General features: G+C 41.8%; 1 protein-coding gene across 1 annotated transcript; it reads right to left on the reverse strand.

Moving 5' to 3' along the window:
- On the reverse strand, window positions 1-25,533 carry LOC137912707 (dynamin-like GTPase OPA1, mitochondrial). Its single transcript, XM_068756840.1, has 31 exons — window positions 25,505-25,533; window positions 24,225-24,549; window positions 23,419-23,515; window positions 23,190-23,297; window positions 22,187-22,240; window positions 20,879-20,958; window positions 19,626-19,781; window positions 18,099-18,152; window positions 17,789-17,893; window positions 17,557-17,643; window positions 17,265-17,378; window positions 17,106-17,186; window positions 16,944-17,018; window positions 16,790-16,861; window positions 16,393-16,492; window positions 16,169-16,299; window positions 15,869-15,941; window positions 15,662-15,734; window positions 15,446-15,561; window positions 14,500-14,564; window positions 14,214-14,290; window positions 12,695-12,860; window positions 12,242-12,394; window positions 12,035-12,143; window positions 11,363-11,442; window positions 10,990-11,130; window positions 10,689-10,805; window positions 10,481-10,574; window positions 9,999-10,109; window positions 243-319; window positions 1-91 (listed from the first exon to the last, which is right to left on the reverse strand). The coding sequence occupies exons 1-30, from the start codon at window positions 25,531-25,533 to the stop codon at window positions 255-257; spliced, it is 3,108 nt and encodes a 1,035-aa protein (XP_068612941.1). The 3' UTR covers window positions 1-91; window positions 243-254.
- Between the last annotated feature and the right edge of the window lie 1,081 nt (window positions 25,534-26,614).

A 26,614-nucleotide genomic window follows, 5' to 3' on the forward strand; every position in this document is an offset into this window, starting at 1 on the left:
GGGGCCGGGGTGATGACTCTCATTGATAGATTTTGTAGTCTCTGCTCAGTGCAATTCTCTATTCTGATCCATAGATTTACGGTCTTTAGTTCTGGAGATAAATGGGAAGAAAGAACAACAGATTAGACAGTGGACAGTTAACCATTTCCCGCCACCAGCACGGATTTAGTATCTTTACATTTATTGTAATCCAATGATTGTTCAGTACCGATGATGGTTAATGTCATTACAGAGACAAATACCTTGTTGTTCTATTATTTTTCCTTGTGAAGAGCTTCTATGAAGGCTTCGAGTTTTTCCTGGATCTCACGAACCTTCTCTGCAGAAAATCACACAAAGTTGAATGGTTAGAAAAATCCCCCATAACCAGGAAATGATGCGCAAAACTCTGAACACAGGAGCGAACAAGCGTGACGTGCGCATCAACCCACGCGCACATGAGTTTGAAGAAAGACAAAGTTTTAAAGCAGATGTTCTCAAGTACGATTTCTCCTTAATTATATCTGATATCAATTATCAAGCTAAAAAGTTAAATGAAATAGATTGCTGTGTCGGTTTGCACAAAACAAGATATTTGAGGCTTTCACCTTGACTTCTGGGAAACTGTAATGCACCTTTTTTTTTTTGTACTGTTCTAATATTGCAGGGTATCTTCAGTCAGCTTAAATGATAAACGCTAATTGCAGCCCTTGGTATGTCGAGTCATTCTTGTCATGTAAAATACACCCATTGATTTTCTGAGTAAAAAAACATGAAAGACGAGAAGAACTTAAGGTTTCTGCAACAACAGGGTGGGCAGCGAGTCATAAGCCTGCTCTTAAAAGATCAAGACCCATTAAGCAATATTCCTACCCCTTCCTTAATTGTGCAGGTGGAAATTCCCCACACCAGATGGTCCTCTCTGACGGTGACAGCCAAACCTCAAGGCGAACTTCCATCACACATCAGATGGTGAAGATCTCTCCCGGTTGTCATAGACCACATCAAAGCTCTGGCTCCCCCCCTGTTCAAGGTATGTACCTCACGGGCACATTGCTAATGGACAGGAGGGGATACAATAACTCCAACTCTTCACATGAAAGCAGGGAACTACTGGAAAAAGTCAGCCACCTCTTTGCATGACTACACCCCTATTGTCCGGAGACTGCATAAGACACAAGACAATCCTTCCACCCAACATGTACTGTCACACGAGATGAGCGAACAATCTAAAGCAGTCTTAATCGCTGATTAAACAGTGGCTATAGGAAGTCTGGGGGGCAATAGAAAGCAAAGGAAGCTGTAGCTCCCAATGCCAGCTGCACCTCCAGCCTCCCTGTCAACCTCGCTAATCTGTCTGGATTTCCCCCCCAAGCACAAACTCAAACACCGACTGGAAAACAAACTAGCACTGCTCTGATTCGATCCGCCACACGAGGCGGCCCATTGTCGATTGTTTTTCTATGAGCAGGTCCAATGAAAACAGATTAAAAAAAAAAAAAAAAGACTAGATTATTTTGAGAATGATAAATCACTGGTTTTGGACCTCGAAGCAAAAGTGTCCCAAGTGTCCATTTCAGGTCAGAACAAAGGTGATAACTGTGCGTGCTTTGGAGTGAAACTAAATACGGTACTCAGAGGCATTTGTGCAACCCCCCCTTTCATGAGAGCACTACTGCTGAGATATCCTTTTCCTGATGGATGAAAAGCACCTAGTCGTGAGAGGTGCAGGTACACCCCATGAAATGTCTTGAAACACTTGCAGCTGGATAACACATGAAGTCCACACACACATACAGGCAGGCATAGCTGAGAAGAAGCAACTGACTGTGGCCAGATAGACACACAAGAGCCTTAGACTCGTGTCACCTCCACCTCTTTTCACCTTCTACACATTCACTGCTGGCGGATGGCAAAAAAGAGGATAAAAAAAAAAAAATCCCCAGCCTTTGATACTCTTAACACACTCAGGCAAAATAGCAGGGTGTTAGGTGGAGATTACAACACCTAATGGAGGCATTAAGCGGGCCTGTCGAGAGGCATGCTGACAAGTCACTGCAGCAGGTGTGAGACTGAATGAAATGCAACACTGTGGTGTGCCATTCCAGCACACGCCCCACCGCAGGGTAAGACTCCAAGGCAACCGAGAGTTCAGGCATGTGGGCTGTGTGCCCTGGACAACACAACTCAATCCAAACCCATCAGAGCAGGATTACCAACATCTGTCCAACCTGAAGAAAGACAGGTCTACGTGATGAATGAGGGGGTGAGGTTTTTGCTGGTGTGAGGAAAGGAGGGTACTGACTGTCAGAGCATCTAAACATGGGGGAATCCCCTGGCTCAAGCTTCAAAGTCTCTAACTGCATTTAGATGTGGCTTGGTGATAAGGAGTGTTTGGAGCCTTGGTGTTTTAGACGCAAGCCGCTCAACACGGGTCAAACATTAAGACTCTTGCCGGCTGTCAGGCTGAGGCAAGAAGCTCTGCTGAATCACGGGAGGCAACAGTGGCCGAGGGTTCAATTGGAAGGCATGCGATGAGAAAAGACAGATTTGATCCTTCAGCCATCACCAATATAGACTTTTAAAGTGCATCTGACGCTCAGCACAACGTGCCAGATGCTAAAACGTCAGGCTGCAATTTGGACTCACTTGCACTGCAAGAAAACACGGGGGAAAATTTGGGTCCCAACAAAGAAAGAAAATGCAGCGCTGTCTGGGAAGAAACTTGAAACTGTTTAGCTACCTGTACAATTAGACTTCAACCGTGGCATTTTAGCTCAGAGTCAGCATATGCATCGCTCATTTGTTTGCTTCCAAAAGCAGCAAGTTAAAAAAAAAAATTAAAAAGGCCACAACGAGGCTTTCCTTTCACAGTTCAGTAGAAATGCAACAAAAAAAAAAAACACAGTGGACCGAGTCATATTGCCTATTCCTCACAGAGCAGCAATGGGAGTCACAATCTAAAACTCCATTTAGGCCCGTGTTTACCGAAGAGATGAGCCCCAAAACACAGTCATTCAACCGCTCACCCCTTTATCTGGTGATGAATATTCCTATAATCCACTGCCCCCCATCCCAGAGGCCCCTTCTTTAAGATGCCGGGTGTTGCGTGGGTTGGTGAGGGTGGCGGAACTCTCGCCCATTGAGAGAGAGAGAGAGAGAGAAGGGAGCCTTTTCCCTCCACTTCTTTTCAAGGCCTTCTCTCGGCTGATCTCCACATGAAATGATATCTCATTCACGCTCACTCTGAGTCCCCTAAGCCTGCAGAGGCCGAAGCACTGACAGAAGGAGCGCTGAGCCTCAAAGCCTTTAATTGACCTGTAATTAGACTTTGAAACTGCATGGCCTCGCTGGACAAGTAGCCAATGCAGGTGAGACAGAGCACAGCAGAGACCGAGGCCCTTCTTTAAACAGAAAGTTATGAAAAAGTGGCAACAGAAAGAATTCAGTCAATGAAGTTCGGCGCCAGGGTTAACGCTACTTTAGCATACGGCTGTTACAATTTTCTATCGACAATCAAGAGGCACCTCGCAGCATGGTCACTGGAGTGGGGAAGGGGTTTTTGGTTCCTGTCTCAACTTGTCATCATTCACCAGGAAACATTTTATATTGCAGGCCTGCCAGGGTTACATTATAGGTGGAGACGCAAAATGTCTAATAATGTAACAAACAGAAAACCCTTTCCTCGCCATGTTGGATGCTTGATTTGTCACTAAACCTGGATTGTCATGCTATAAAAACTGGGTCCTGCGAGACATTGGGCCGAGCGAGAGTGGAGATGTCGACGGCCGAAACGGCAAGTTGCTGACAGAGCAATGAATCAGCCGACGCATTCAAACCTCTTATTTATAAAACAGATGCGAGGGAACAGAACAGACCAACCTGGGAACAGACGTACATAGGTCTGAACAGGTCAAACCTCAGGGTCAGCCCAAGGGCAGACTAAACAAAAGAGAAAATTGCAGGGAAAATTCCTTTCAAGAGGCTCTTGCCGGGCTATGCAGCACAGGTTTTACGAACAAGTGCTGTTTATGCCTTTGAAACACCAGACGTTTTAGAAGGGGGTTATAAAGATGAGAACTGGATATGGATTTAGGGGCCTGATAGGTTTACCTGAGGGAAGGACGACAACAATAAATGTAAGACAGACAAGAAGTAATCGTCACCTTCACTTCCAATACAAAGTCTTTAAAAAAAAAAACAGGGCTAAGACAATAATTCTCATTTTGACTTATGACATAATGCAAATCAAAGAAATACAGGGGGGGGGGGGGGTGTCTCAACTCTCAAGTATTCCAAGAGCCTTTTCTGCAGTCAAAGCCCAGTGCTGAGGGTCAGTGGTAATCAATCTTGAGTAGCCACTAGAGCCTGAGGATGTGACGTTGACAGGTCTGGTTTAAACGGAGACTCTGTCATAATCTCTCAGAAAATTGCCCCTCTGCTGAATCAGACAGGGGCGGGTGGACCAAGTTAACAAATGCTGAACTCTTAGGTAAGCAGACAAAACAAACACACTCTTGAGCTTCAAAATGCATCGCATTCATTCGGACCTGTTGATACCTGGGCTTAAATGGAAGGCATTGGTCCTTAATCACCTTCTCTCGGTTCCTCCTTGACATGGCGCTGACCCCAAACAGACGATCAAACAAGACGACAGAGAAGAGATAAGGGAGGTCAGTTCTCCTCTTCCCTTTGCAAGCCCTGAAGTAAATGTGCGTTTCCAGCTGCTATGGACCCCACACAACAATCACCACCATAGAGGATAAAGCAAATGCACCTGGAATTCCTTTGAGGACTAATCAGGTCTATAGGCAGGAATCTCTGGGCAGAAAGCATTTGACACCCAAAGACAGACCAAGTTATTCTGGTCCAAAAATAAATAAATACAAAAGTCCCTGACAAAGTAATTGTTATTACAGAGATGACAACAGAACACTCCGTTGTGTTCTCAATATTTATTTACAAAGTAAAACTTTTGTGTCTAATGACAGATGCCCTAACCACCTTAAAAAGTTATTTATGCAGAGGTTTGGGAGTAAAGGTGTGTATATATATATATATATATAAAACCCATGCCCCTATAATGGGATTTTGTGTCAAAGACTGTCCTACCTAAATACATTTCTAGTCAAAGACTAATAACAAAATTATGAGTTACCTCATGCGACTGCGTAATCATCGAATCGGAATATTCCAACCTAAAATAAGTTTGCATTTGTTTATGCCTAACAGAAAGACTATAAGCAGCATCTGATACCAGGTCTTTGTAAATGCTTTGCATGCTCTGAGTTACAAAAAGGATGAGCAGGAATGGCTCCCTGATGGACACACCATGTTGGAAACGTGAAACGAAGCTTTGCAAAAGTTCCCTTCCCTTAAGGCAGCTTCTCCTCTGTCCAATTTTCTCGACACTTCCTTGGTTTTATTTCCCGTAGAGAATGAACTATGGTTTCACACCCTTAAATATTTAGTTCTTTATCACGTCGTCCATTACTTCATCTTGACCGGTTGTCATCTAAAGCCTTGTTTCCTTAGCTGACTGGATTTATTTCCTGCATTTGTACTGCATGGAGGATCTTAAAAAGCAGCCATATCACTTGCAAATTGTTCATCTGCCAACTAAACCTGGTTATCAATAGAGTAAATGGATTTGACAATTTTGGCATATTGCTTACATTTGGATGTGCACATACTGGAGTTCCGTTCATACAGTGAATTCATGTCAAAATCAAAGTGTATGTGTAAGCAAAGCAACAAATATCAATGACAGAATGAGCCTAAATTCAACTTGTAAGCATGAAAGTGAAAACAAAATACTCATAAGTTTCAAAGCTGCAAAAAGCACGGCTTCAGTACTTGGTTGCAGTGTTTAAAACATTTGGTTCCTATATCCATCTCCTCATTTTCCCTGATAAGTCACAAAGAAAACATGAACCAGCTGCGCGTTCTGTGCTAGAGCAAAGCAGGCGCATGTGAACACGACACCTTAAGATATGGCATCCCTCGCGGAGGAGCACAACTCACTGAGCCCTCACTAATCTCTCTGGAGGAAGCTTCTCAGAGGAGGAGAAGGGGAGAAGATGAAAGGAAACGAAGTGAGTGTGACGCTAACAGGGCATTCCGGCGAGCAAGCCCAGGCAACCAGAGGTTTATTGTATTCTGCTTCCAGACGAGAGCGAGAGAGAGAGAGGGAAAGGGAAAGGAGAAAGTGACTGCATGTGCAAACATGCAGACCCTTCACACTTTCTCAGTGATCTCAAGAGAATCTTCTGATGACACCTTTAAATCCTTGCCCAGCCTCAGCACAAAAACTGAAATCCAGAATTTACTGCACACTGTTGTTTTCAATTTTGGTCACAACCCCACACTGAAAAAAGTGACTTCATTGTAAAAGGCCTGTGGTGCCCAGATGTTCATGTGAAGCAGCACTTTCAAAGATGTGAAAAGGAGGTGTTACACTTCTTCTTTCTAGGCATCATCTACTAGTCGCAGACATATTATTACGGCGCTGGGATGCATGCTCATCGTAAAAACAACTCAAACGCTAATAAACAGTCCGTTTGATACGTGAAAGCATGAAGAATTACTGCTTTTCTGCTACTAGGCCGTGCAGCACGCTCCAATGCAAACCGTTTTTTTTTTCTACAAGGGGTAATGAAGCAGTTAAGTGACGTCCCAGCGGTCTCCTAAGAGGCGTGAGCTCGAACATTAGGCCTGGGCTCTGCTCCAGAGGCGGCACCGCGCCACACAGCTGGTCTGGCGCACGCTGACAGACACACCACGCTTCTTTGCTTGTCCTCCTCATTAACAGTGTTTTCACGCTCTCACTCACTGATGCACGCACCTGATCTGTATTTGTAATCTGAGCAATTCTGAACATGCCTGCGAGTAGAAGCAAGTGGAGCTTAACAACGGGCTGCCCCCGGGAGCACATTTCTGCCTTTGTTAAGTGTGTTTATCCTTTCTCCCACCCATATCATCCCTCGCTTCCCACTTCTTTTCCCATTCTTTTGGAATTGATAACCAGTTCCCGTTGACAGCCGAGTCCAAAGCCAATCCCCAACGACATGCCCCAAAGTTTACCAATATTTTTTTATTAACAATGGCATTGCTCATTTACGAACAACACAGTTGTAGATGGAATATGCTCAAACATCTAAACAACTTCAGTTCAAGAACGGTGAGAAACTCGAGCAGGCGATCCTATCCTTGTCCTTCATAGTCAGCATCAGAAGTACTTTACAACTACACTTGATTAAATGTTGAATCTGTGCGCACTAATCCAATTTCTGACCAATAAGCAGAATCAATCATGGAACCGATGTCATTCAATTATTAGCACTTCCCATTCCTGTGCAAAGGTAATGCTGGGAGGGGAACGTGGGCCCCCACTCTGTTGTTTGCATCAAATACCCCCCCCTCCCCCATTCAAAAGGGAGAGAGGGATGGAGTCGGCTGACAGACTTTCACAAAGGTAAAGAAACAACAGTGATCCAGAAAGAGCATGAAAGGAAATTTAGCCAGACCGGGTAGCCTGAGGTATTAGCGATCGTTTGACGCGAAGCGATCAAAGCTGCTGTACTTAACAGGCTGAAGTGTGGTGGTGGTGGTGTGGGGGGGGGGGTGATGCTGGGGTAGACAGTTGTTAGAGAGGGTGTCTGGCTGGGTGGCATCTGTCCTGTACCTCAGACATTGTGTTTATTGGGCACCAGAGCCTGCAACAAGTTTGGTGAGTTGTGGAACTTGTAATTCCACTTTAGACCGATATGAATGGGATTCCTTTACCTGCAGCACATTGCATTGCTGGAAAGAGATGGTGGAAGCATCTAAACCCCTATCATTTAAATACGGTACTAGATGTTTAACTTGCAAAACCACTACATTGACTGACAGGTCATGGGTTCAACCCCAAATATCACGTGAAATGTATTCAAATAAAACCAAATATGTTTGTCAGTGTGTATTTTGAATGTTCAAAATTCCTGTAAATTAATTGTGCATCATATTGCAGTCACAGGACAGTCACATAAATGCATCAAGAATCAAGAGAGAATTTAGAATTTAGAGTAGAACAAGAGAAAAAGGTTCTGCAGAGACAAATGTTTCACAGGATCTCTGTGGTTCAAAAGAGTTTTGAACCCTTGAAGCTCACTCACTTTGGGCTTTGAGGCGTATCACAGAAGCAGCCATCAGTCAAAAGACTCTACTGATGGGCCCACATACCCCCATCCACAGCTATAGGCTGCATTAAACAGAAAGGCCTGGGCAAAGCATTTGAAAGCCAGTGACCCATTTCCTCCACTTACAATCTCAATCAATCTGAATATTGGCAAATACAAGAAAAAACAGATCACCATAATGAGAGGTGGGAGATAAATATGAAGATAATTGCAATATTGAAGGTAGAGGTCAAACAGATTGAGTTCATTCTTTTTTAAATATTTTTGAGGAAGCAACTGCAAAAACACAAACAAAGAAAGTGTGAAATGAAAAATATTTAATAATGTCACAGCTTTTAGGTTTAACTGAGTGAGTGTTATAGGTCTATTCTTTATATTTTGTTTAATTTTCTTTATTACACAACCACAGTCCAAATATTGTTCAAGTAAAAACAAAACAAAACAAAAACAAAGAACACACTGTTGCTTCTTTTTACAAAACAATCTACTTTTTCAATTATTAAAGTGAAGATGCTGAATAAACTGAACTTTAAACGAGGGTAACATGTTTCCATGGGGATGTGGTTCTGTTGTATAGATCCCATGACAAACTCCGATCATGTTCCCACATCTATCAGTGAGTCTTTGGAGGTGGAAAGCGGGAATTGTCATGCCCCTTTTGGGAAAGTTTGGGATAGACTTGTCTTATAGGATTTGCAAGGCCAGGCAGGTCTAGGCATTCCTGAGTGTGTGGAGAAGTGTGTGTGTGTGTGTGTGTGTGTGTCTATGACTTCACAACAGAGAAATTAAAAACAGCCCCCTGCAAATTCAATTCAGTTTCATTCTCTTTTTTAATAGTCGTTGCGATACCCCCTTTTCCTTTCTGAAACCAGAAGACTTGCAGAATTGTGTCCTTGATACCCAAATCCAGCATGTCAGGATGCATCAGAGGAATTTCCAATACTGGAATTAATAACAGGACAGCATCCTCCTTTCTGGGGCTGTACGTTCAGCTAAACTTTCCCATTTGTGTGTTTGTTTTCTCAGGCAGATAGCTTAGTTCAATCACACCTACCACACACTGACAGGTGGAACAGCCGGATTCTTGGCCTTCACAACATGCGTGCCCCACAGACAGATAATGAGAAGTGAGCAACCAGGATTAGCTGCACTTTTACAAGTTTTAATACATGCAGAAGACGAGGTACATTGCTAATGTCCGTATGTCTTAAGAACACCAACAATCATCACATAGATTCAATAATAGTTGGAGTTGTGGGCTGAGATTTAAGAACCAAGGCTTTTTTTTTTTATATTGTGTGCCATTTTTAAAGAAATTATACATTCAGAATGTTTATTTTTAAGAAAATCCAATAAATGTATTGAAAGTATTACCAAATGTGTAGATAAATATTAGTGCTTTCCAGAATTTCTGGGAGTTTTTAATGATCATGTGTTGCTTGTATTGCTTTAGTATTGATGCATTTATATATAACCTCACTCAGTCCCCCTCACTCCCCCTCAGTAAATAGCTATGGTTTTTGTCGGCCTGCTTTTGTTTTTAAACATTGTATTTTAACTTGCTTGCCTGATAAAGTCAAATTTTTTTTATCAGCATGATGGTTTAAAGGGAACTACCACGCTTTATGAAACTTGTCAATAACATTTCCCTTAGCACTACTGCCACCTGCTGACAACATTTCCCACAAACGATCTATTTAACCAATTCAACAAAGCAAATAATGAGCAGTGGAAGATATGAATGGGATAAGCTGCCTGCTTTCTCACTTTCGCTTTGGCCTTCAAGTGTCAGTCAAGCTTCAGTTTTATTATAAACTTTTACATCTCTGTGTGCCTTACTGAGATCCTCAGCCAGCTGGACTCTGCGACCAATGATAAGCTGAGTCTTCCTCTCCATGTCTTCCCCGAAGTCATCCAACACCTCCTTCACATTTTTTTCCAACCGGCGCACTGAAAACGTAAACGCACACAAAGCACAGCAATCAATATCAGACCAACAATGCATCAGATTTTTCTCTCTCAATGTATTTTTTTTTAGCATAAGTAAAATGGCCGAGACATAAAATGTCATTGAATGGCAATCAATGAGTTGGATAACTAGTTATGGATCTTGGTTAGACTGAAGTAAAGGTTCCCCAGCTGCTCTAGTTGACCACATTGAGACAACTTTTAAATATTTTGTTTACAGAATCTCATTTTGAACATAATCACCTTTAAAAAAAACTGAACAATAATCTCTATTGAACTTTGTTCAGTCACATTGGTGATATTTGTCTCACAATAATTGATAACTTCATGCAAACAAATCCCACGGTCCTTACCCTCAGTGTTGGTGAGCTGCTGTCGGAGAGTGTTGGCAGTGATGACCAGCATCCTCTGGATCCTCCAGAACAGCACCACGTCATTGCACTCCAACTGGAAAACATAGGAAGAAATTCAGTGTCGTTTTTTTCCACACAGTGATGTAAAACGTAGCCAAAATAATGTGGAAAGAAAGATGCCACAGGATTACGCATCCTCTCTTCTTACCTCAGAGTCAACGAAATGTCTCTGATAGTAGTAGAAACCTCTCTTGCAGAGGTTACAGTGGGAGAGCGCATTCTGCAAGAAGTGCCTGCGATACAGTTGGTGCCACGTGTCCTTAATCTGACATAGTAGAAAGTCAGTAATTTAGAGGAAATAGAGGATAGAGACATAATGAAAGACAAAGAATACTGAAACTAAATGAAGAGCAGTAATGGATTTACAACAGTGTCAGTATTTAAAGCATTTATCTCGACACCATGTCTTGTTTAGCAGGCCAGACACACAATGAGTGCTTCGATCTCACCAGTACAGGGTCCACTTCAACCGCTCGCCCTTCCAGATTCTTTCTGACTGTGGTGACTTCATCATTGGCCAAGTAGGCTGTGTGATCATCGTGCAACTTCAGCAAACGCTCCAGCTCATTTTTTGTTTCATTACGAATGTGCTAAAAGGTCAAGAACAATAGCGTGTTTAGATTTACATGAACATTGAATTAGTTATGAGCTCGGATTGAGATTTCTTTTAATTGATTGAACTGGCCCATGACATTTTATTTGTGAAGCTGACAAATAAAATGCCATCAAACCCTTCCACTTTCAAGTATGTGTGTCCTTTAAAAAAAAAAAAAAAAAAGCATGGACATAGACACAAATTTGGAGAGACCGTCAAACTCTGACCTGTTCTGGAGTGCGATTCTTCCAGTTCCACCATCTCTGTTTCCAATCTGGACCCACCATATCTCCGATTACTGATTCGGCTGACAGAGAAGAAGAAAGAGAAAAGGCATGAAAGAGATTAAGATTATTATATGATCAGTAACTGTAATAAACAATTCAATCCATGGTCATTTACAAGATCAGACTTCTTCACCAAGGTTCCATAGAAACAGAGCTCCAAATGTAGCGCTCTATCATGCATGACAAGATAGCGCAGAACCATGATCATCCTCTTCTAACTTGTCTGTCTGTGATTTGCCATAAAAACGGCAAAACAAGCTGGAGCAAATTCAAGAATTTGTACTGTAATTAAATGGATTTGCTCCGATTATATCTGAACACTTCCTTTGTATCCTAACGGGAGAACAAATATGAAACAGATACCTTTTCCAACATTCTAGCAACTGACATGCAGTCTATTTTTTTACATGTTTCTTTCATATACTATACAGTAGCAATAAATCACATGGAGTTATGATAGTGCCAATAAAGAGTACAAATAAAACAAACAAACACAAAAACTGATCCACATGGGCCTTTAACCGTTTTGACAGGCAAGCCGTCACAAGTTCAAAACGGACAAGTGAGTGCAGTCGTGAGCGACACCGCTTGAGGGGAAGATGACGAACATACTGTCTTTGAGGCGTGTCTGTAGGGTTTCCTCCATGAACTGGATGGCTGCATCCCACTGGGGCTTGTCTGTGATGGAACGGTCTTCAAGGGCATTGTGCTGGATCACCCTCTAAACCCAAACAAACAGTGTGAAAATCTAATTACACGAGTTGAGTTAAATCAAGTTTTGGATGCTTTCAGGGGTAAATGTATTTGTTATGCGTTTACCAGGCTGTCCTTTGCCCTCTCATTCCACTTGTGCCTCTTGATGCTCTCATCCTTCACGGCCTCCTTCAACTTGTCAAAGATGTCGTCCTGGTCTTTGCCTCGGTACTCAGCCATGAAACGGGCAAACTCTTCCTGCAGCGTCTCCCAGGCAACCTAAGGAGAGGCCAAGTATGGTGGGGAAAGAAAGAAAAGGACCATATTGTCATAATGCTGTTGCCTAAATTCCTTCATCCTGGTGCAGTTTGCATTTTGGCCAAATAAAAACAGCTGATAACTCAGATTTGCAGCATCAAAGTCTATTTTGTAAATTAATGGAACATCTTGTACAAACTCATGAAAATAATTTTAAAATGTTCTCACATCAGAGGGCACACTTGATGATCTGCTTTTTCAGGTAAAACCCATCAAGAGAAATGACTCGATGAATAGTTGCATAAAGACGGCGCTTGTTACCTCCAGTGCTTTATGTGGAAGCTGCTTGTCGGTCCACTGCTTTAGCTTGATGTCTACAGTTGTGTTAAAGGTACCCGAATCCGTTGTTTGCGCAGCAGGCAGGTATATGTTTTCAATCACATGGGTGGAAACACGTTCCCAGAGCTTCTTCTGCAAGATGGACTCCCTGGAAGAGTAAAAGATGCAGTCGATCAGCTCAATATAATTTGACACCTCTGTCCTTTGTGACTCAAGTTCTCTGCGTTCTGACTTCAAGGCTCCAACGACAGAGTAGATACATATATGTACTTCATTAAATTCTGATGACTATTTATAGATATTATTTTAATATTAATACAACATGCCTTTAACTGTAACACTACTGGTTCCAGGTGTTCAGCCGAGGTCAGACTAGTGACATATTTAGGTTAAAGAAAATAGTGATTGATGACGGCTCATTCTGGCTGAGCCGTTTTCACTTGCGTAGACAGTGCTGCTGCAATTGCACTTGACTGCAGATTCCGATACAGCTGCAGTCTGACTCTGTTAGCATCTACCAGCCTCCACACCCTCCATGTCCCAGAGGCTCTGTGGCGATAGAACAAACCTCTTCCCAAGTCCCACGAGACCAGGCCAGTGTTCAGCTTCTCTCATTTATCATAAACCCTTGCTCATATTTCATTAAGCTCGCCTTTTGTCTGGGCTAGCACTCCTCGCTGTCAATAAGTGGTATCTCCAATAGTGCTGGCTGGCTGCTGGCTAACAGGGCCACCCCTGTTCTTGTCCACGGGCCATTTATCAGAGTATTGATCTGAGAGAACTGATGGCACTCACACTGGGGGGCGGCCACAACACAGTGCATACATCTCATTTAGCAAGGTTTTCCTCATTGTTGGTGAGATATAGCAATAGATTAATGCACAGACAAATACACACACAGACCTGTAGTTCACTGTAAAAATAGCTTTAACCTCATGTTAAATTGAATGTTTGAACGGTGCAAACACATAATCAAATTCACATCCACCAAAGATAAAGGAGGCAACTATGCAGAGTTCAGGTCTCATGAGATGTCACGTCATTACAGCCAATATTCTGCATGGAGCGGATTGTTATTTATTAATGCATATGCTGTTTACTACCATTCACTCATTTCTTTTGTGTGTTGCACTGAAAAGTGTTTTTATTCTGCCTTGTGTTTTCATGTGAAGTGAAGTTTTGTTTTTTCTGTAGCACATAAGAATACGCATTAAAGGAAACCTGAAATAAATCCAGAACATTAATTTACAATGTCATAACTAACAAACGACTCAACCACAGGAGGAATTTCTGTAGGTAAAAAGAAAATACAGTAACTAACTATACATCTACCACTATAATAACAATAAAAGAGTTTAACAGTTTCAAAGAATGTATGTAATTTATTTAAAAACAGAAAATCAGACTTTCTTCTTGTTGAATATTACTGTATTATCAATTCAACAGCTGTGAGCTGAATTACTATGAACTACCCGTAAATAAGAGGTCAACATTGACTCACCAGTGTTGTGGTGTCACTTGACTCAAACTAATGACTTCATCCAAGATTTCATTTTTGGCCTTTTCAAACAGTTCATTCTGCAAAGACACAAAATAATCATCTCGATTGCTATTACATGCCCCTGGGGAACTTTAAATGTGTGAACATAATTAGTTTTAATCTTTATAAACTTATGATATGAATGATTTGATTTCACATAAACATGATTGGGACAATAGAGATACTAATGAATCACATTAGTTATTCAATGCTTTTGTTGAGCAACGTCTGCGTTTGTGTTTCTCACCCTGTCCAGCTCTCTCAGACGAGGATAGTTGTTCTTCCATTCTGTCTCGAGATTGAAGCGAGATGCTGGGGTGAAGAGGAATAGTGAAAATGAATATTTATCTTTAAACAAACCTTCACAACATCAATATGAATAATCTACAACTTTAAAATCGGCCAATCCCACCATTAAGTCAAAAAACTTAACCTTATTAATTTGTCTTTATTTTTTTTTAATCTGTACTAATATGCATCATTTCACAAAGTGCTCGTACTCATGTCTGGATGGAACTCACTGCTAATGCGTTTTACACCACTGAAGTACTCCCATCAAGCAGTAATTCTCCGTAATAAACAGGCAATGATGATACAGCGATAGGGCCTGCTTTGTTTTAACCTGGTATGATATAAAAGCTTTCAGGCAGGTAATGGTGCCTATCCTTTAGAAAGGACACGCTCACTGTCTTAACGGGTCTCTTGGGGAGCAGGTGGGAACAGTCACACACTTTATTGGAAAAATATTTTTTTGTCTTCATATACATTATACAGGTACGTGCACACGCATGCATGCACTCATCCACACCCATATATACGTGAAAGAAGCTTGCCGTTCCTGTGCACGCTGGGGATTAGGCTAATTGCTGGGTTGTGGGGCCATGGCGGCGCCAAGCATGGAGGATGTGTGATTTGATGAGATATGGATCGATATGCCACACAATAGGCCTGTGGGAACTGCAGTGTCAAAGTCATAAATCTCTTGTGCTGCCAGCAATGTGCTTGTGAATATCCAGACTAATTGCAGTTGGAAGAAAGAACCACAGAAAGGTGTTGCGTGGTGAGTTGGGTGAAGCCATTACAGTGAGGGGAGGAGCAACTATTCAGTTAATGTAAGAAATCCAGCCATTTCCATTCACACTATAAAAAATATGCCTGACACCATGTTTTAGACAAAAGGTGTGCAGTCATACCTTTAAAGACATCAGCCTGCTGCTCAACGGACTCCCTCACCATCTTCCAGAAGCAGTCAGAGACGGCGAGACTTAGATTCTTTGTGGTCACCTGGTGGGCCTTCAGCATGCCGTCCCTTGTTGCACACATACATTTCACTGTCAACTTAACATTTATGTATTTACAATTCATTCACTGAAGAAGCATTCAAGTTAAATGAAGAAGGTGTAGCTTGCCTCAATAACCGGGAGTTCTGAAAGAATTCTTCTTCATAGTCTTTAATAGAGTCTATGCTTTCACCACTGCTCCCTGCACACAAGTCGACAGCAGAACGACGCTTAATTCAGGACATAGTTCATGAAATTACAACAATATTTGGTTTGGTTTGGTTTGCCCCCGACCCCCCAAGTTAGCATGATGGACAACTCAGTAGTGCACGTTACCTTTTCCCGTGACGACAGCAAAGTAACCCAGGGCCTTCATGGGAAATAGCTTGCCTTCCACTATTTGTTGGATCTAAAACAGGAAATTTAAAAGGGAAAGACTTTTTTTTCTCCACGCTGGTCCACTCTGAAGTACCCACAAAACCGCCTCAAAGACAGCCCAGCACTGCTATGGTTAACTGTTCTTGTTTAGCAACAACATAGAGCAAGAAGACAGATCCCTGCTGTCATCAATAACAATAAAGTGAATAAGCGCAGGAAAATCAATGGTCAGCTTGATCAGGATTTTTGCCGTCTTACTCGACTTGGACTCGCCAGGTTCTTTTCAGCCAAGTCCACCTTGGTCAAGACGAAGATGGTCCTCTTCCCCTGGGGGTCCATCTGGCTTACCAAATCTGTCACAATGCTCCGCTCTGCATCCACACTGCCATCTAGAGGCACACAAGGAAGGTTGCAGGAGACACAATAAGACTGGGGAGGAGTAAGAAAAAGATTACGCATCCCACCGCTCCTGAGTAGCTCACCCTGAATACAGAGAATGATCGCATTGGGGTTCTGCATGTAGGCCTTGCTGATTCTGAAGATGGTTTCCTTAGTGTCTGTTGCCATGCCTGTAGTCACAGTCTTAGAAAGAGATTCAAAATCTTTAAAAGACTGCAGTTATATTCCTGTATTTGGAAAAATACGTGTTGGTTTTCATTAAAATTTTACATTAGAAAAATTACAAAATAAAAAGATAAACATACATCTTGTACAAACTAATAAACATACATGCAGCGCAGTTCAGACAGTACCAAACGAAAATAAAATAATACGAAACCTGTGGCACTAAGGTAAAATAAAAAGTACATGCGCTACATAAAGTATGAGGAATACATCTGGAAACATTTCCTCCTTAATAATTTAAGAATGCATACTCACACTGATGACACCTGGTAAATCAACCAGCACCATCCTCTGGATGCCAGGCCCTTTCACACTCAAGGATATCGTCTGACATGCAAATAATAAACACCATTATTGAATGAAACTTTCTGGAAGCAAATCAGACATCTGTGCAGGTGCACTGTCCAACCTCAGAGCTGACCGTCTGTCCTTCCTTTACACTCTTCCTCATCCTCAATTCAATCTCATGCCTCAGAGCAGCCAGCTGCGGCACAGAGGATGAGATAAATGTAGTGGTGTAAATAGTCTGGAGCTAAAATTCACATCCAGTGAGAATGAGTTTATCACGTACATCCTCTTCCTTGGTGAGGTCAAATTCACGGCCGCTGTCCTTAAATATGGCCACATGGTGGGGGCCTTCACTTAGTGTTACCTGCAGAGAGAACATAAACATCCATGCAAGCTTGTTTATGACATATGTTCCTCTCCCTAAACGGCTCAACTCACACACCTTGACAGGAGAGCGGGTCATCATCTCTCCGGAGCCCCTGGGGAAGATCCTTGCTTGAGCTATCATTTCCAGCACACTGGTCTTCCCAGCACTTTGATCCCCAACCACAACCACCTGCGACAGAAAAGCAGGGAATGTGAAGGAATTGAAGAACAGCCAATGGAGTGAGGATGAACTGGAAAAGGAACTAAGGAGGTATTAAAATAATGCCATCCAAAAGAAATTGCATACATTTTGCTGTTTAGAGAATTTGCATGAACTAGAAGAATAATTAGATGTGAAAGCCCCCTACCCTGGGTAAGTGGTCATGGGTGTTGTAGTTCGCATCATAATCAGACAAGATGTCCAGGACTTCAGAATACAGGTCAATAAGGGATTTCTACACACGGAGACACAACAGACATTAATTCCAGAGACTTGCAGCAGTGTGGTACGCACTACAGTCATTTAAGGAAACATTTCTATATCTGCAGAACATTTTCGTCCAATGTAAAATACCAGATGTATTAAATGCATAACCCCACCTTTGCTTTCCTCTGGTGGATGCCCTTATCGTCTTTTTGCAGCACCACTTTCCTTAACTCCTTATTCTCCTTCTCCAGTCTCTCCAGCATGCGCTGATATCTCAGCTGTGGGAAGAACGCTCATCAGGAAGACATCGTTCTAAAAAAAAACACGCTTCGAGAGCAGTTGGTGATATTTACTGCAGAAATACTGCATAGCATAACTAGCTATCCAGTTTGGGCTTTCATTTTATTGACTTTAATGAAAGTGCTTAGAGATTTTGGATAATATTCCTCTGTTCTGATTTCATGAAAAGTAACACAAATCTACCTGTGTTCGGAGGAGCTCTTCTTGAAGCTGGTCTACTTTTTCTTTGTCTGACGACTAGAGGTGGAATGATAGAAAAACACACAGCAACAAATCGGATGAATTCTTTTTTCGTTTTGAAAGGAGAATGCTTTGCCGTTCAATTACACAGGCATGGAATTCCCCCAGCACCACAAAGAGAATTACATGTAAGTGGTATTACAAACACAACCACCGTTAAAGAGTTAATGCACAAAGAAAGAAGAATAAACCTGATCCTGGCATTGCCCGGCAGTGATCAGCAAGCTATTGATTCACAAACAGACACAAATCACAAAGTGAGCTCTGAAAATACAGCTGATTATAATTACAAAATAATTTCAACAAACACATAGTTTCTTTTTTCCTCATGATTGGGCAAAACTCATTTTAAATCGATCTCATTTGCAGTGTCAGGATTAAGTGCAGGGAAGTCATCAGGAGACACACCACACAGGAACAAATGGGATCAGCAGCAAAAGACAGTAAAACAGAAAGACGCCAAAACGCTTTTTCAAAATAAAACTTCTACACTGAACAAGATGGCCAAATAGTGAGCTATAAATGAACTTTCTGACAATATGAACAGAAGCTATGCTACGACATTTTCAATCAGAAAGAGACCTGATGAAGCACTTGACAACGGTCCATAATCTTAAGGCTTCCATCTTGCTGTTGACACGTCTCATGTTTACGTAGCGGGGTCCGTTCACCGTGGCTTTACAGAATGCAGCTCACACCATGCAGCGGGGTGCCACGTCACTCCATGCACCGTCCAAGCATGATGTTCTGCTGATTAACTCTGTTTGCATGAAGATGTGAGACTGAGCTACGTCACCGGTAGAAAAAAAAAAACGATATATCTTTGCACAGCCAGACTATGGGATGGTTCTTTTGAAGGCTATTGTTGGGTACCATCAGGGAAAAATAGATTTCGTACGGAAATATAAAACCTACACGATAATTGTTGAAAAACAGCCTAAAATTTGACAAATATTTACGTATTTGTACTACACTGCTATATATATTAAGATGTTGCTGTCTATGTAGTGGAAAAAAGGAACACTAATCTTATAGAAAGAAAATAGAACATTGCTGACATAACCACAGCACTGGAAAGTACTAAACTAGAAATGTACGTCGGTATGAAAGGAACTTTTGGGTGCTCCAGGTGTGAATGCAGTTCAAATGACAGCAGTTCTTCTCAGTTCCGAACGCTTGCAGAGTGTTAGGAAAGAGGTGATGCAAACATGAAGGATGTTGGCTTCATATTCTAAATGAGGATGTAAATTTCAAAAACAATAAAAAAAAAATCTGTTTAAATATGGAATGTTGTCTTTGTGATATTTTCAATTCCATACGTTTTGGGGTTCTTTTGGAAATGAGTTTGTAGAAATGAAATTATTGGAGAATATATATACAGTATATATATATATATATATATATTATGCCACTTCTATGCAGCTGTGATCTTTTCGTCGGTTGATAGGCCAGATGGGTTGGGACTTTCACCTTGTGTTTCTGTTGAGGGGGGCTGGGGTTCGGAGGCGGACTGGGAGCAGGCTCTGGCGGTGGGGGGCGCACATTATTGGCTGCTGCGGCCCGCCGGACCTCCTCCTCATGCCGCTGGATCTGCTGCTGAATAAGAATGAGCTCGCCGAGCAGACCCTGCTGGGGTACGTCACATTAAGAGATAGGAAGCAGCGGCAAAAAAAAAGGAAACAACCAGCCACTGCGCTGATTCGCAACTCGGGGAACTGCTGCACCCAAACATGGTGACAAAGCTGTGTCTCAATCACTGGAACGGCTGCAGATCAGACAATTATTGCAGACTACAAGCTCCGACTTCGATAATTTCACCACCATCATCAGTACAAAGCAACAAAGTCAGTTTCTCGCAACCACAACACGGAGATGCCAAACTGAGGAAGAGGAGGTGACGAATACGACAACCAGCACCTCTCGGCAAGTGGCAACCACAAGTGACTGTTGTCTTTCCTCATCATCACGCAGCACCGATTCATGCCTGCATGTTCATGATGATTTATCACTAAAACAAAATAGAAAAAGTAAAATAACAACTAAGTGCAGAGGACACAGTGTTTCAATATAATGTAAATGCATTATTGGTCTGGTGAAGCTGACAATGATGATGGTTAATGAGGAAAGCGGGTACTGGGATACTTATCAATTAGCAGTGGATAGCAGGACACGCTTTAGCTGCATGCCCCCCCCCCCCCAACATGAGATCATCATTTGTTTTCCTTCTACAGCTCTGTGACTTGCACAAAATACAACTGTTTAATATAAGTTGTACCTCCTAGAGTTGTTTTGTGCTTTATGAGCTCATGTTGGAGATCATGATAGCCTAAAAGCGGTGCAGGCGAGGAGAGCTGCAATTTTTTTATGCTCTTATTCATATTAACTACACTTCATATCAGGTTTTTTTATTGTTTGAATTTGTAAAAAAATGCAGACACATTAAAAGAGGGTATTTTGTACACAAAATGTACAAAATACGGCGAGGACAACAGAAATGAAGCACGTAGGCGTATAAAGCTTCCTAACAGACTGCTATACAACAATAAAGCTGTAGCTGCAAAGCTTCCTCTGGGTTTCTAAAGGCTCCATTTTTAGGCACACATATTCTCTCTATAGCTTTTGATTCAGTCCACTACATTTCTTGCCAAAAGCAGCCAGGGGCCGAGTGAAATCAAGTGGCGGAACAGAAGACAGAAATCTATCCGCAGGTTTTATAGACTTGCCTTCTTGTACTGCTTGTCGCTGCCATCCTGAGAGGCAGCAGAAGAATCCGTGGCTTTCAGTGAAGCATCGCCTGTGGATTCTACCGAAGGAGACACAATAACACCAAATCATGTTGTACTTCTGAAAACACAGATTTCACTACTGAGTGGTTAGCATCAACAAACTCAGGAAATAAATAAAGCCTTTGGCAAAAAAAAAAAAAAAAAAAACTAAATAATGTCATGATTAAAAAACAAACAAACAAAGTGATCAAATTTCAAATGTTTGGAAAATCTAAAATCTATTACCGTAAGTAATGAAAGGAAAAACCAGGATGAAACCGGAATTCAGGATGCTGAATTTCTTGGTGACAATGAAGTTATTATATATCCAATTTATTTTCACTTTTTTGCATTGACAATAGAATGCCAACATTATGTCTGAATTCACCACTGGAACAACTGTCAAATTAATCTTATGATTATTTTTTGATGTCTTTTCTTGCAGTCAAATATCGCGATCCAAGCTCAATAAATACATATGTGGAAAACCTAAAACTGCTGTGCGAAAACTATTTTCATAAAGTGTGACAGAGGCTGAAAAGGAAAGGTCAGCAGAGGTCAGAGGTGTTGTCCCATCCGTGCTGGCAAGTGAATGAAAGGTTACGTTGCGACCTTAATGTATTTTAAAGTTACAGTATAATAACAAAATCAGTAATAATGAGAACAATTATGATCATTATTATATGACTACTTGCCATTATTTGAAAAGTCAGACAGCATTTTCCAAACATTTGAGAGAAAACAACTTGAGGCTGAGTGTGTTTACCCCGCTGATTAGCGAATGTTAGTGCGATTAAACAGCCCATGCAGGCCAGGGGAGAGAGAGGGTGGAAGTCAAAGGAGGCAAAATCCACACTAGAATAAAGATCAGGAACAGTAAAGTTAAACAAAATGAAAAGAGAATAGATTAAATATCAAGGCGAAAGTTTAAGGTCTGCATTATGAGCACCACAAAGGAAAGACTCAAAATCAGAATGGCTCATTGGGGCTTTTTGATGTCCCTTCATGTCAGCCCTCCATAAATCTGATTGTCTACATAAACCAGAATATACACGCTTCTGAATAGTCAGAGAAGCTGGGAGCTTTCCCCCATTCTAGTGACAGAAGCTGTGTTAATCAGGAACTTTGCCATCATTGGCAGAAACAGCTGGGAAAGACGCAGTGCCACCACCTTCAGGGCCAAACCGTGGCTGGCAGGAACCCAAAACCACACCGATATTGTGGCAGGATGGTGAAACGTGTCATAGATGTATGGGTTCTACACACCTAACAACAGATGCAGACCAGAAGCTCCTTTGACTTCACTACCCAAACTCATACCTGCGAAGAATTGGGAGAGGGAGAGGAGGGTAAGGGAGGAGGATAAAGGAATAACATCACAAGATACAAATCGTGAAAAGGTAGAAACAGAGGGTTGGTGGTCGAAGCAGATACAGAGCTAGACGACGGGTATTAAGACAAAGCCTTTTTGCTGTGCAGTAGTTTTGAGTGAAGCAGATGTTTAATTAGAAACTGTTAAGAGATCAACACTTACCAATCTGCACTGGATCGTCAAGAGACCGAAAGCTCAAATTTAATCTTTAAAATGTCACTAAACAAAGTTCCCAATTCCACACAGACGGATTCATCTCATGTGTATTTGTAACTATATGCCTATTTGCAGAAGAGAAAAAAGGTTTGAATTGAGATGATGTTCAGGGGATCTCTTCTAGCCATTTGATCACTTGGTATGGTAAGCGCAAATTGAATAAATAAAACCCAGAAGAAGGAATTACGTGAATCGTTGAACAAACATTGGGGACACAGGAAAAGAAAAGAAGAGTTGAGGCTCACCTCATTTAATCAAAGTCACTCTCTAATTCCCTAATTTACGATCTTGAATTTCAAAACCCTTCAAGTAAGGTGAACTTTCTTCTCCTGAGAAGGAAAACTGGTGGCTTCGATAAAATGTCTTAGGATCAGACGAGGACTGCAGGAGCAGTTTAGACTATGAAGCTATGAAGCCTGCTTCTTCACGTTGTTTTAACTTTGTTGTTTATGTGAGCTCACTCTCCTAAGGCCACTTTGATGCAAGTAGAAGCACACATAACATATTTTAGAGATGGCATCGGGCACCCAACCAAAACGTTAGAAATATATGAGAACCGAAACCAGCCCAACTGATGAAGAAAGGTTTGCCGGCATCTGTGTCTACAAATATGATGATGATGATGATGATTTCTGGTTCCAATGCAGCAAATGTATGAAGATAAGATTGAGGTTTACTCACCAGAGGAGAGGAGGCTTTTGAGAAAAGTTAAGCTCTCCCTTATCTTGTCAAGGTCGGGTAGTAGTTTGGCAATTTCCTCCTTCTCTGGTAGCGCTTTGGCTATTTTATCTGCTCAAATAACAGGTGAGAATTGGAGAAGAAAGAAAGGTCAGGGGTGGCAACTCATGATGCACAAACGTTCCAAAATGCTTCAAGTACAAGCAAATGACATTAAAATTACAACACTCACCAAAGTCAATGTATTCACTTAATTCCCATACAAAGTCAGGAATGACCCAATTGTATTGACTAAAGTCCGGTAGCATGTCCTTCCATTCATCATAGGTCTGAAGATAAAATGACAAGACCACATTATTTTGACAGATCTTTAGACCAGTCGCCCCCCCCCCCCCCCCATAATATATACCATAGCCAGAAAAGGCACTTGACGGCCCTTCACAGAACACAGAGAAACATTCTGTAAAGTTCTTAAAATATTCTATTTATAGCCCAGGTTTGGTTTACAACACTTTCATTTTGTGTTACGGGTCCGGGTTGATTGCCCATATTGATCGTATGTGGTATGTGTGTGTTTCCTACCAACTCCTCACTACTCTGAGAACCTGCCATGACAACATCCGTTACTTGGGAGAATCCCTGAGTAGAAGACCCGCGCCATGATCCATTCTAACGTTAACTGTGTGGTATTTTTGAAGGTGTTAAATTAACTGGTTTGCTAATTGGTTTAGTTAGTTTTCTTTTCTTTTGATTGTTAGGTTCTCCAGGGCTGAGTGTGTGTTTGTTTATTCATTTTTTGCCACACCCGACCATCGCTTTTATTTATTCACTGAACCAAACAGTCTTGCACCGTTTCCCCCTTTATTTTAGGAAACCCCGTGTTTGCCTGTAAACATCACACGTTAAGTTCCTTCCCTTTTCCCTTACCAACTCAGATTGTAACACTTGGAAATCATGAGGTAAATAATCAAGTTCATATAGTGCAAAAAAGGTAGAGACCAATTCAGAAATCCTGAGATGAAGGTCCGTCACGCTGACCTTTTTAGCTGTATATCCTCCTCCTACTGCTGAGCCCAGCAGAATGTACCGAAGCCTCAGTAGCCGGGAAGCGAGACGGACCAACCAGAAGTTACGCCGTTGCTGGTAGCCACGGCCACCGGACGCTGGGGGAGGCTTGGGGGGCCGCATGGGCAACCTTGACATGGAGGTGAAATAACGGCTGGATGCGCAATGAGGGGCTCGCTGAGGGTTGGTGTTCCCCGAGTAGCGGTGATGGATGGCACGGGACAGAGAGTGCAGCTTCTGCAGCGGCACCGGAAATCTCACCCCCGTGTTAGTAGAGACCAGGTTCCTGCAGGCAATGCTGTGATGAAAAGGAAACCGCACAATAAAAATCTAAAAGAAAACAACAACAGAACTTCTAAAATTCACTTTCCTCATGTGAACATAAAACCACCACCCATGAATTTAATGGAAGCCTTTGTCGGCCGTCCCTCCATTTGCCGAAGTGTAATATAAAATTTGATTTCACCTTCATTCTAACAAACACAAAGTCAACACTTCAGAACAAAAGGATTTTGAGCTGGTTACATGAATATTCTTGTTGGAACACTAGTAAGTGTAAAATTAGGTCTTCGCTTCCCTCCTGCGACACCATAATTGAGAGGTGCATTGAAGCGATGAAACCATATTGATTTTAGGTTGTGTCTTCATAGTCAGTTTTTTTATTTGGAGGAAGCTCCACAAACATGAAAGAAAGACGAGGCATCCGACAGAGAAAGATCTCTAGAAGATTAAACAGTTGGCGGGCTGGGTGAAAAGGGTCCTTCATTTTTTTATGACAAACAGATCCTGGACTTTCGATGAACCTAAGATTTTAATAATGTTGATATTTTTTTCCATTTACCGATACAAACCTTGGTTGCGGTAAATCTATAACTGACTGATTTTTTGAAGTGGTCCTTTTAATAGATACATTTCTTTAAATGCACATTACAATGCGCAATCGATGTACGCTGCAAAAGAACTAATTAACATATTAAGTCATCTTATTAAGAGTTAACCGACAATAGACTAAAATCATCTCGTGAAGAACACACTGATTTTCATTGGCACAAGTCAATTTGGGGCTTGCAATAAATCTCGGTTGCTTTGCGTGGAAAGAAATCACGGCATGCAGTGGATAGATAAATACAGCACCCTCCTAGGCTTCCTGTCATCAGCTGTCAAAATGACCAGCTTTTTGCTTTCCTGCTACAACAGCTAACACAACTAGCTTAGCTTATGTGACCATTACCCGTAATTGAATGGAAACTTACCAGACGTGTTTGTTCCCGACACGCAACATAATGCTGTTATTTACAGCGAGTAATCACAAATCTCTTTTAAATCCACTCTTGGGCACGGCTTAATTCACACATTACACACAGAAGATACACATTAGCTCGCCTGTTAAAGCAGATAACAAGGGCACAAGCCCACTTCCGGTAAGACGGTACTACCTTCAAATTAGCACTGATAGAAAACGCAACAGCATATTAGTTCCTTCCTTTACATCCGATCTGTCGCACACACTGCTGTAAAATAAGGGACAGAACGAGTCCACACTTAAAATTGTGACTCTTCTGGTTTCTAACATTTAACCAAAAATAATTATGATAATTGTGTCGTCAGTCAATTATTTTATTTTTATTTTATGTCCACATAAAAGTATCTGAAAGACATCTAAAACACCTAAGATAGTAAGAGTATAAGACAAGTGATCATTAGACAATAAAAACCCACATCTAATTACACTGACACTGCTGGGGCAGACATAGACACAGCATAAATAGCTTACTGTGGTGAAAGTAATAAATAATTGTTATTGCACATGAGGAGGAGTGCATTATTGTTTATTAAAGTGTTCGAATAGCCCAGGGAAAGAAGCCGTTGGTCCTCATGTTGATGTGGGCTTTCATAGATCTGTACTGTAAGTACGCCGCCCTGAAGGTAGAAGATTGAACAGGTGGCGGGCTGGGTGACAAGTGTCCTTCAAGATGGACGGGATCTGGGGATACTTTCCGGGGAGGGCAGGGGGCACCCGGTGACCTTTTGGGCCGTATTGATGATCCTCTGAAGAGCCCTCCTGTCTGCTGCCGTGCTGTTGCAGTACCCTGCAGCGATACAGTAAGTGAAAACACCTATCATTGAACGAGCATCCTCTGGATGGAAAGCCTTTGCTGGCCCTTTCTGGTGACAGATGGGATGTGAATAGACCATGAGAGCTTTGCAGAGATCTGCGCACCCAGGAATTTAACGGAAGACACCCTCGCCACACAATCCTCATTAATATGGCGAGGGCGGTGGGCTGTGTTGTTCCTTCTGAAATCATTATGAGTTATTTTGTTTTAATTGAGTTGAGTTATAAGTGGATGATGTTGTGGTAC

This window comes from Brachionichthys hirsutus, unplaced genomic scaffold, assembly GCF_040956055.1.
Source record: "Brachionichthys hirsutus isolate HB-005 unplaced genomic scaffold, CSIRO-AGI_Bhir_v1 contig_468, whole genome shotgun sequence".
NCBI lineage: Eukaryota > Metazoa > Chordata > Actinopteri > Lophiiformes > Brachionichthyidae > Brachionichthys > Brachionichthys hirsutus.

What these genes read in the sequence shown, in the direction of transcription:
- LOC137912707 (XM_068756840.1), bottom strand. Translation starts at nt 25,533, where the DNA reads ATGTTGCGTGTCGGGAACAAACACGTCTG. An exon ending in GTCGGGAACAAACACGTCTG is followed by an intron (nt 24,550 to 25,504) that starts GTAAGTTTCCAT and finishes TTTTCATCACAG; the next exon opens with CATTGCCTGCAGGAACCTGG. An exon ending in ACCTGGCGAGTCCAAGTCGA is followed by an intron (nt 15,942 to 16,168) that starts GTAAGACGGCAA and finishes TTCCTGTTTTAG; the next exon opens with ATCCAACAAATAGTGGAAGG.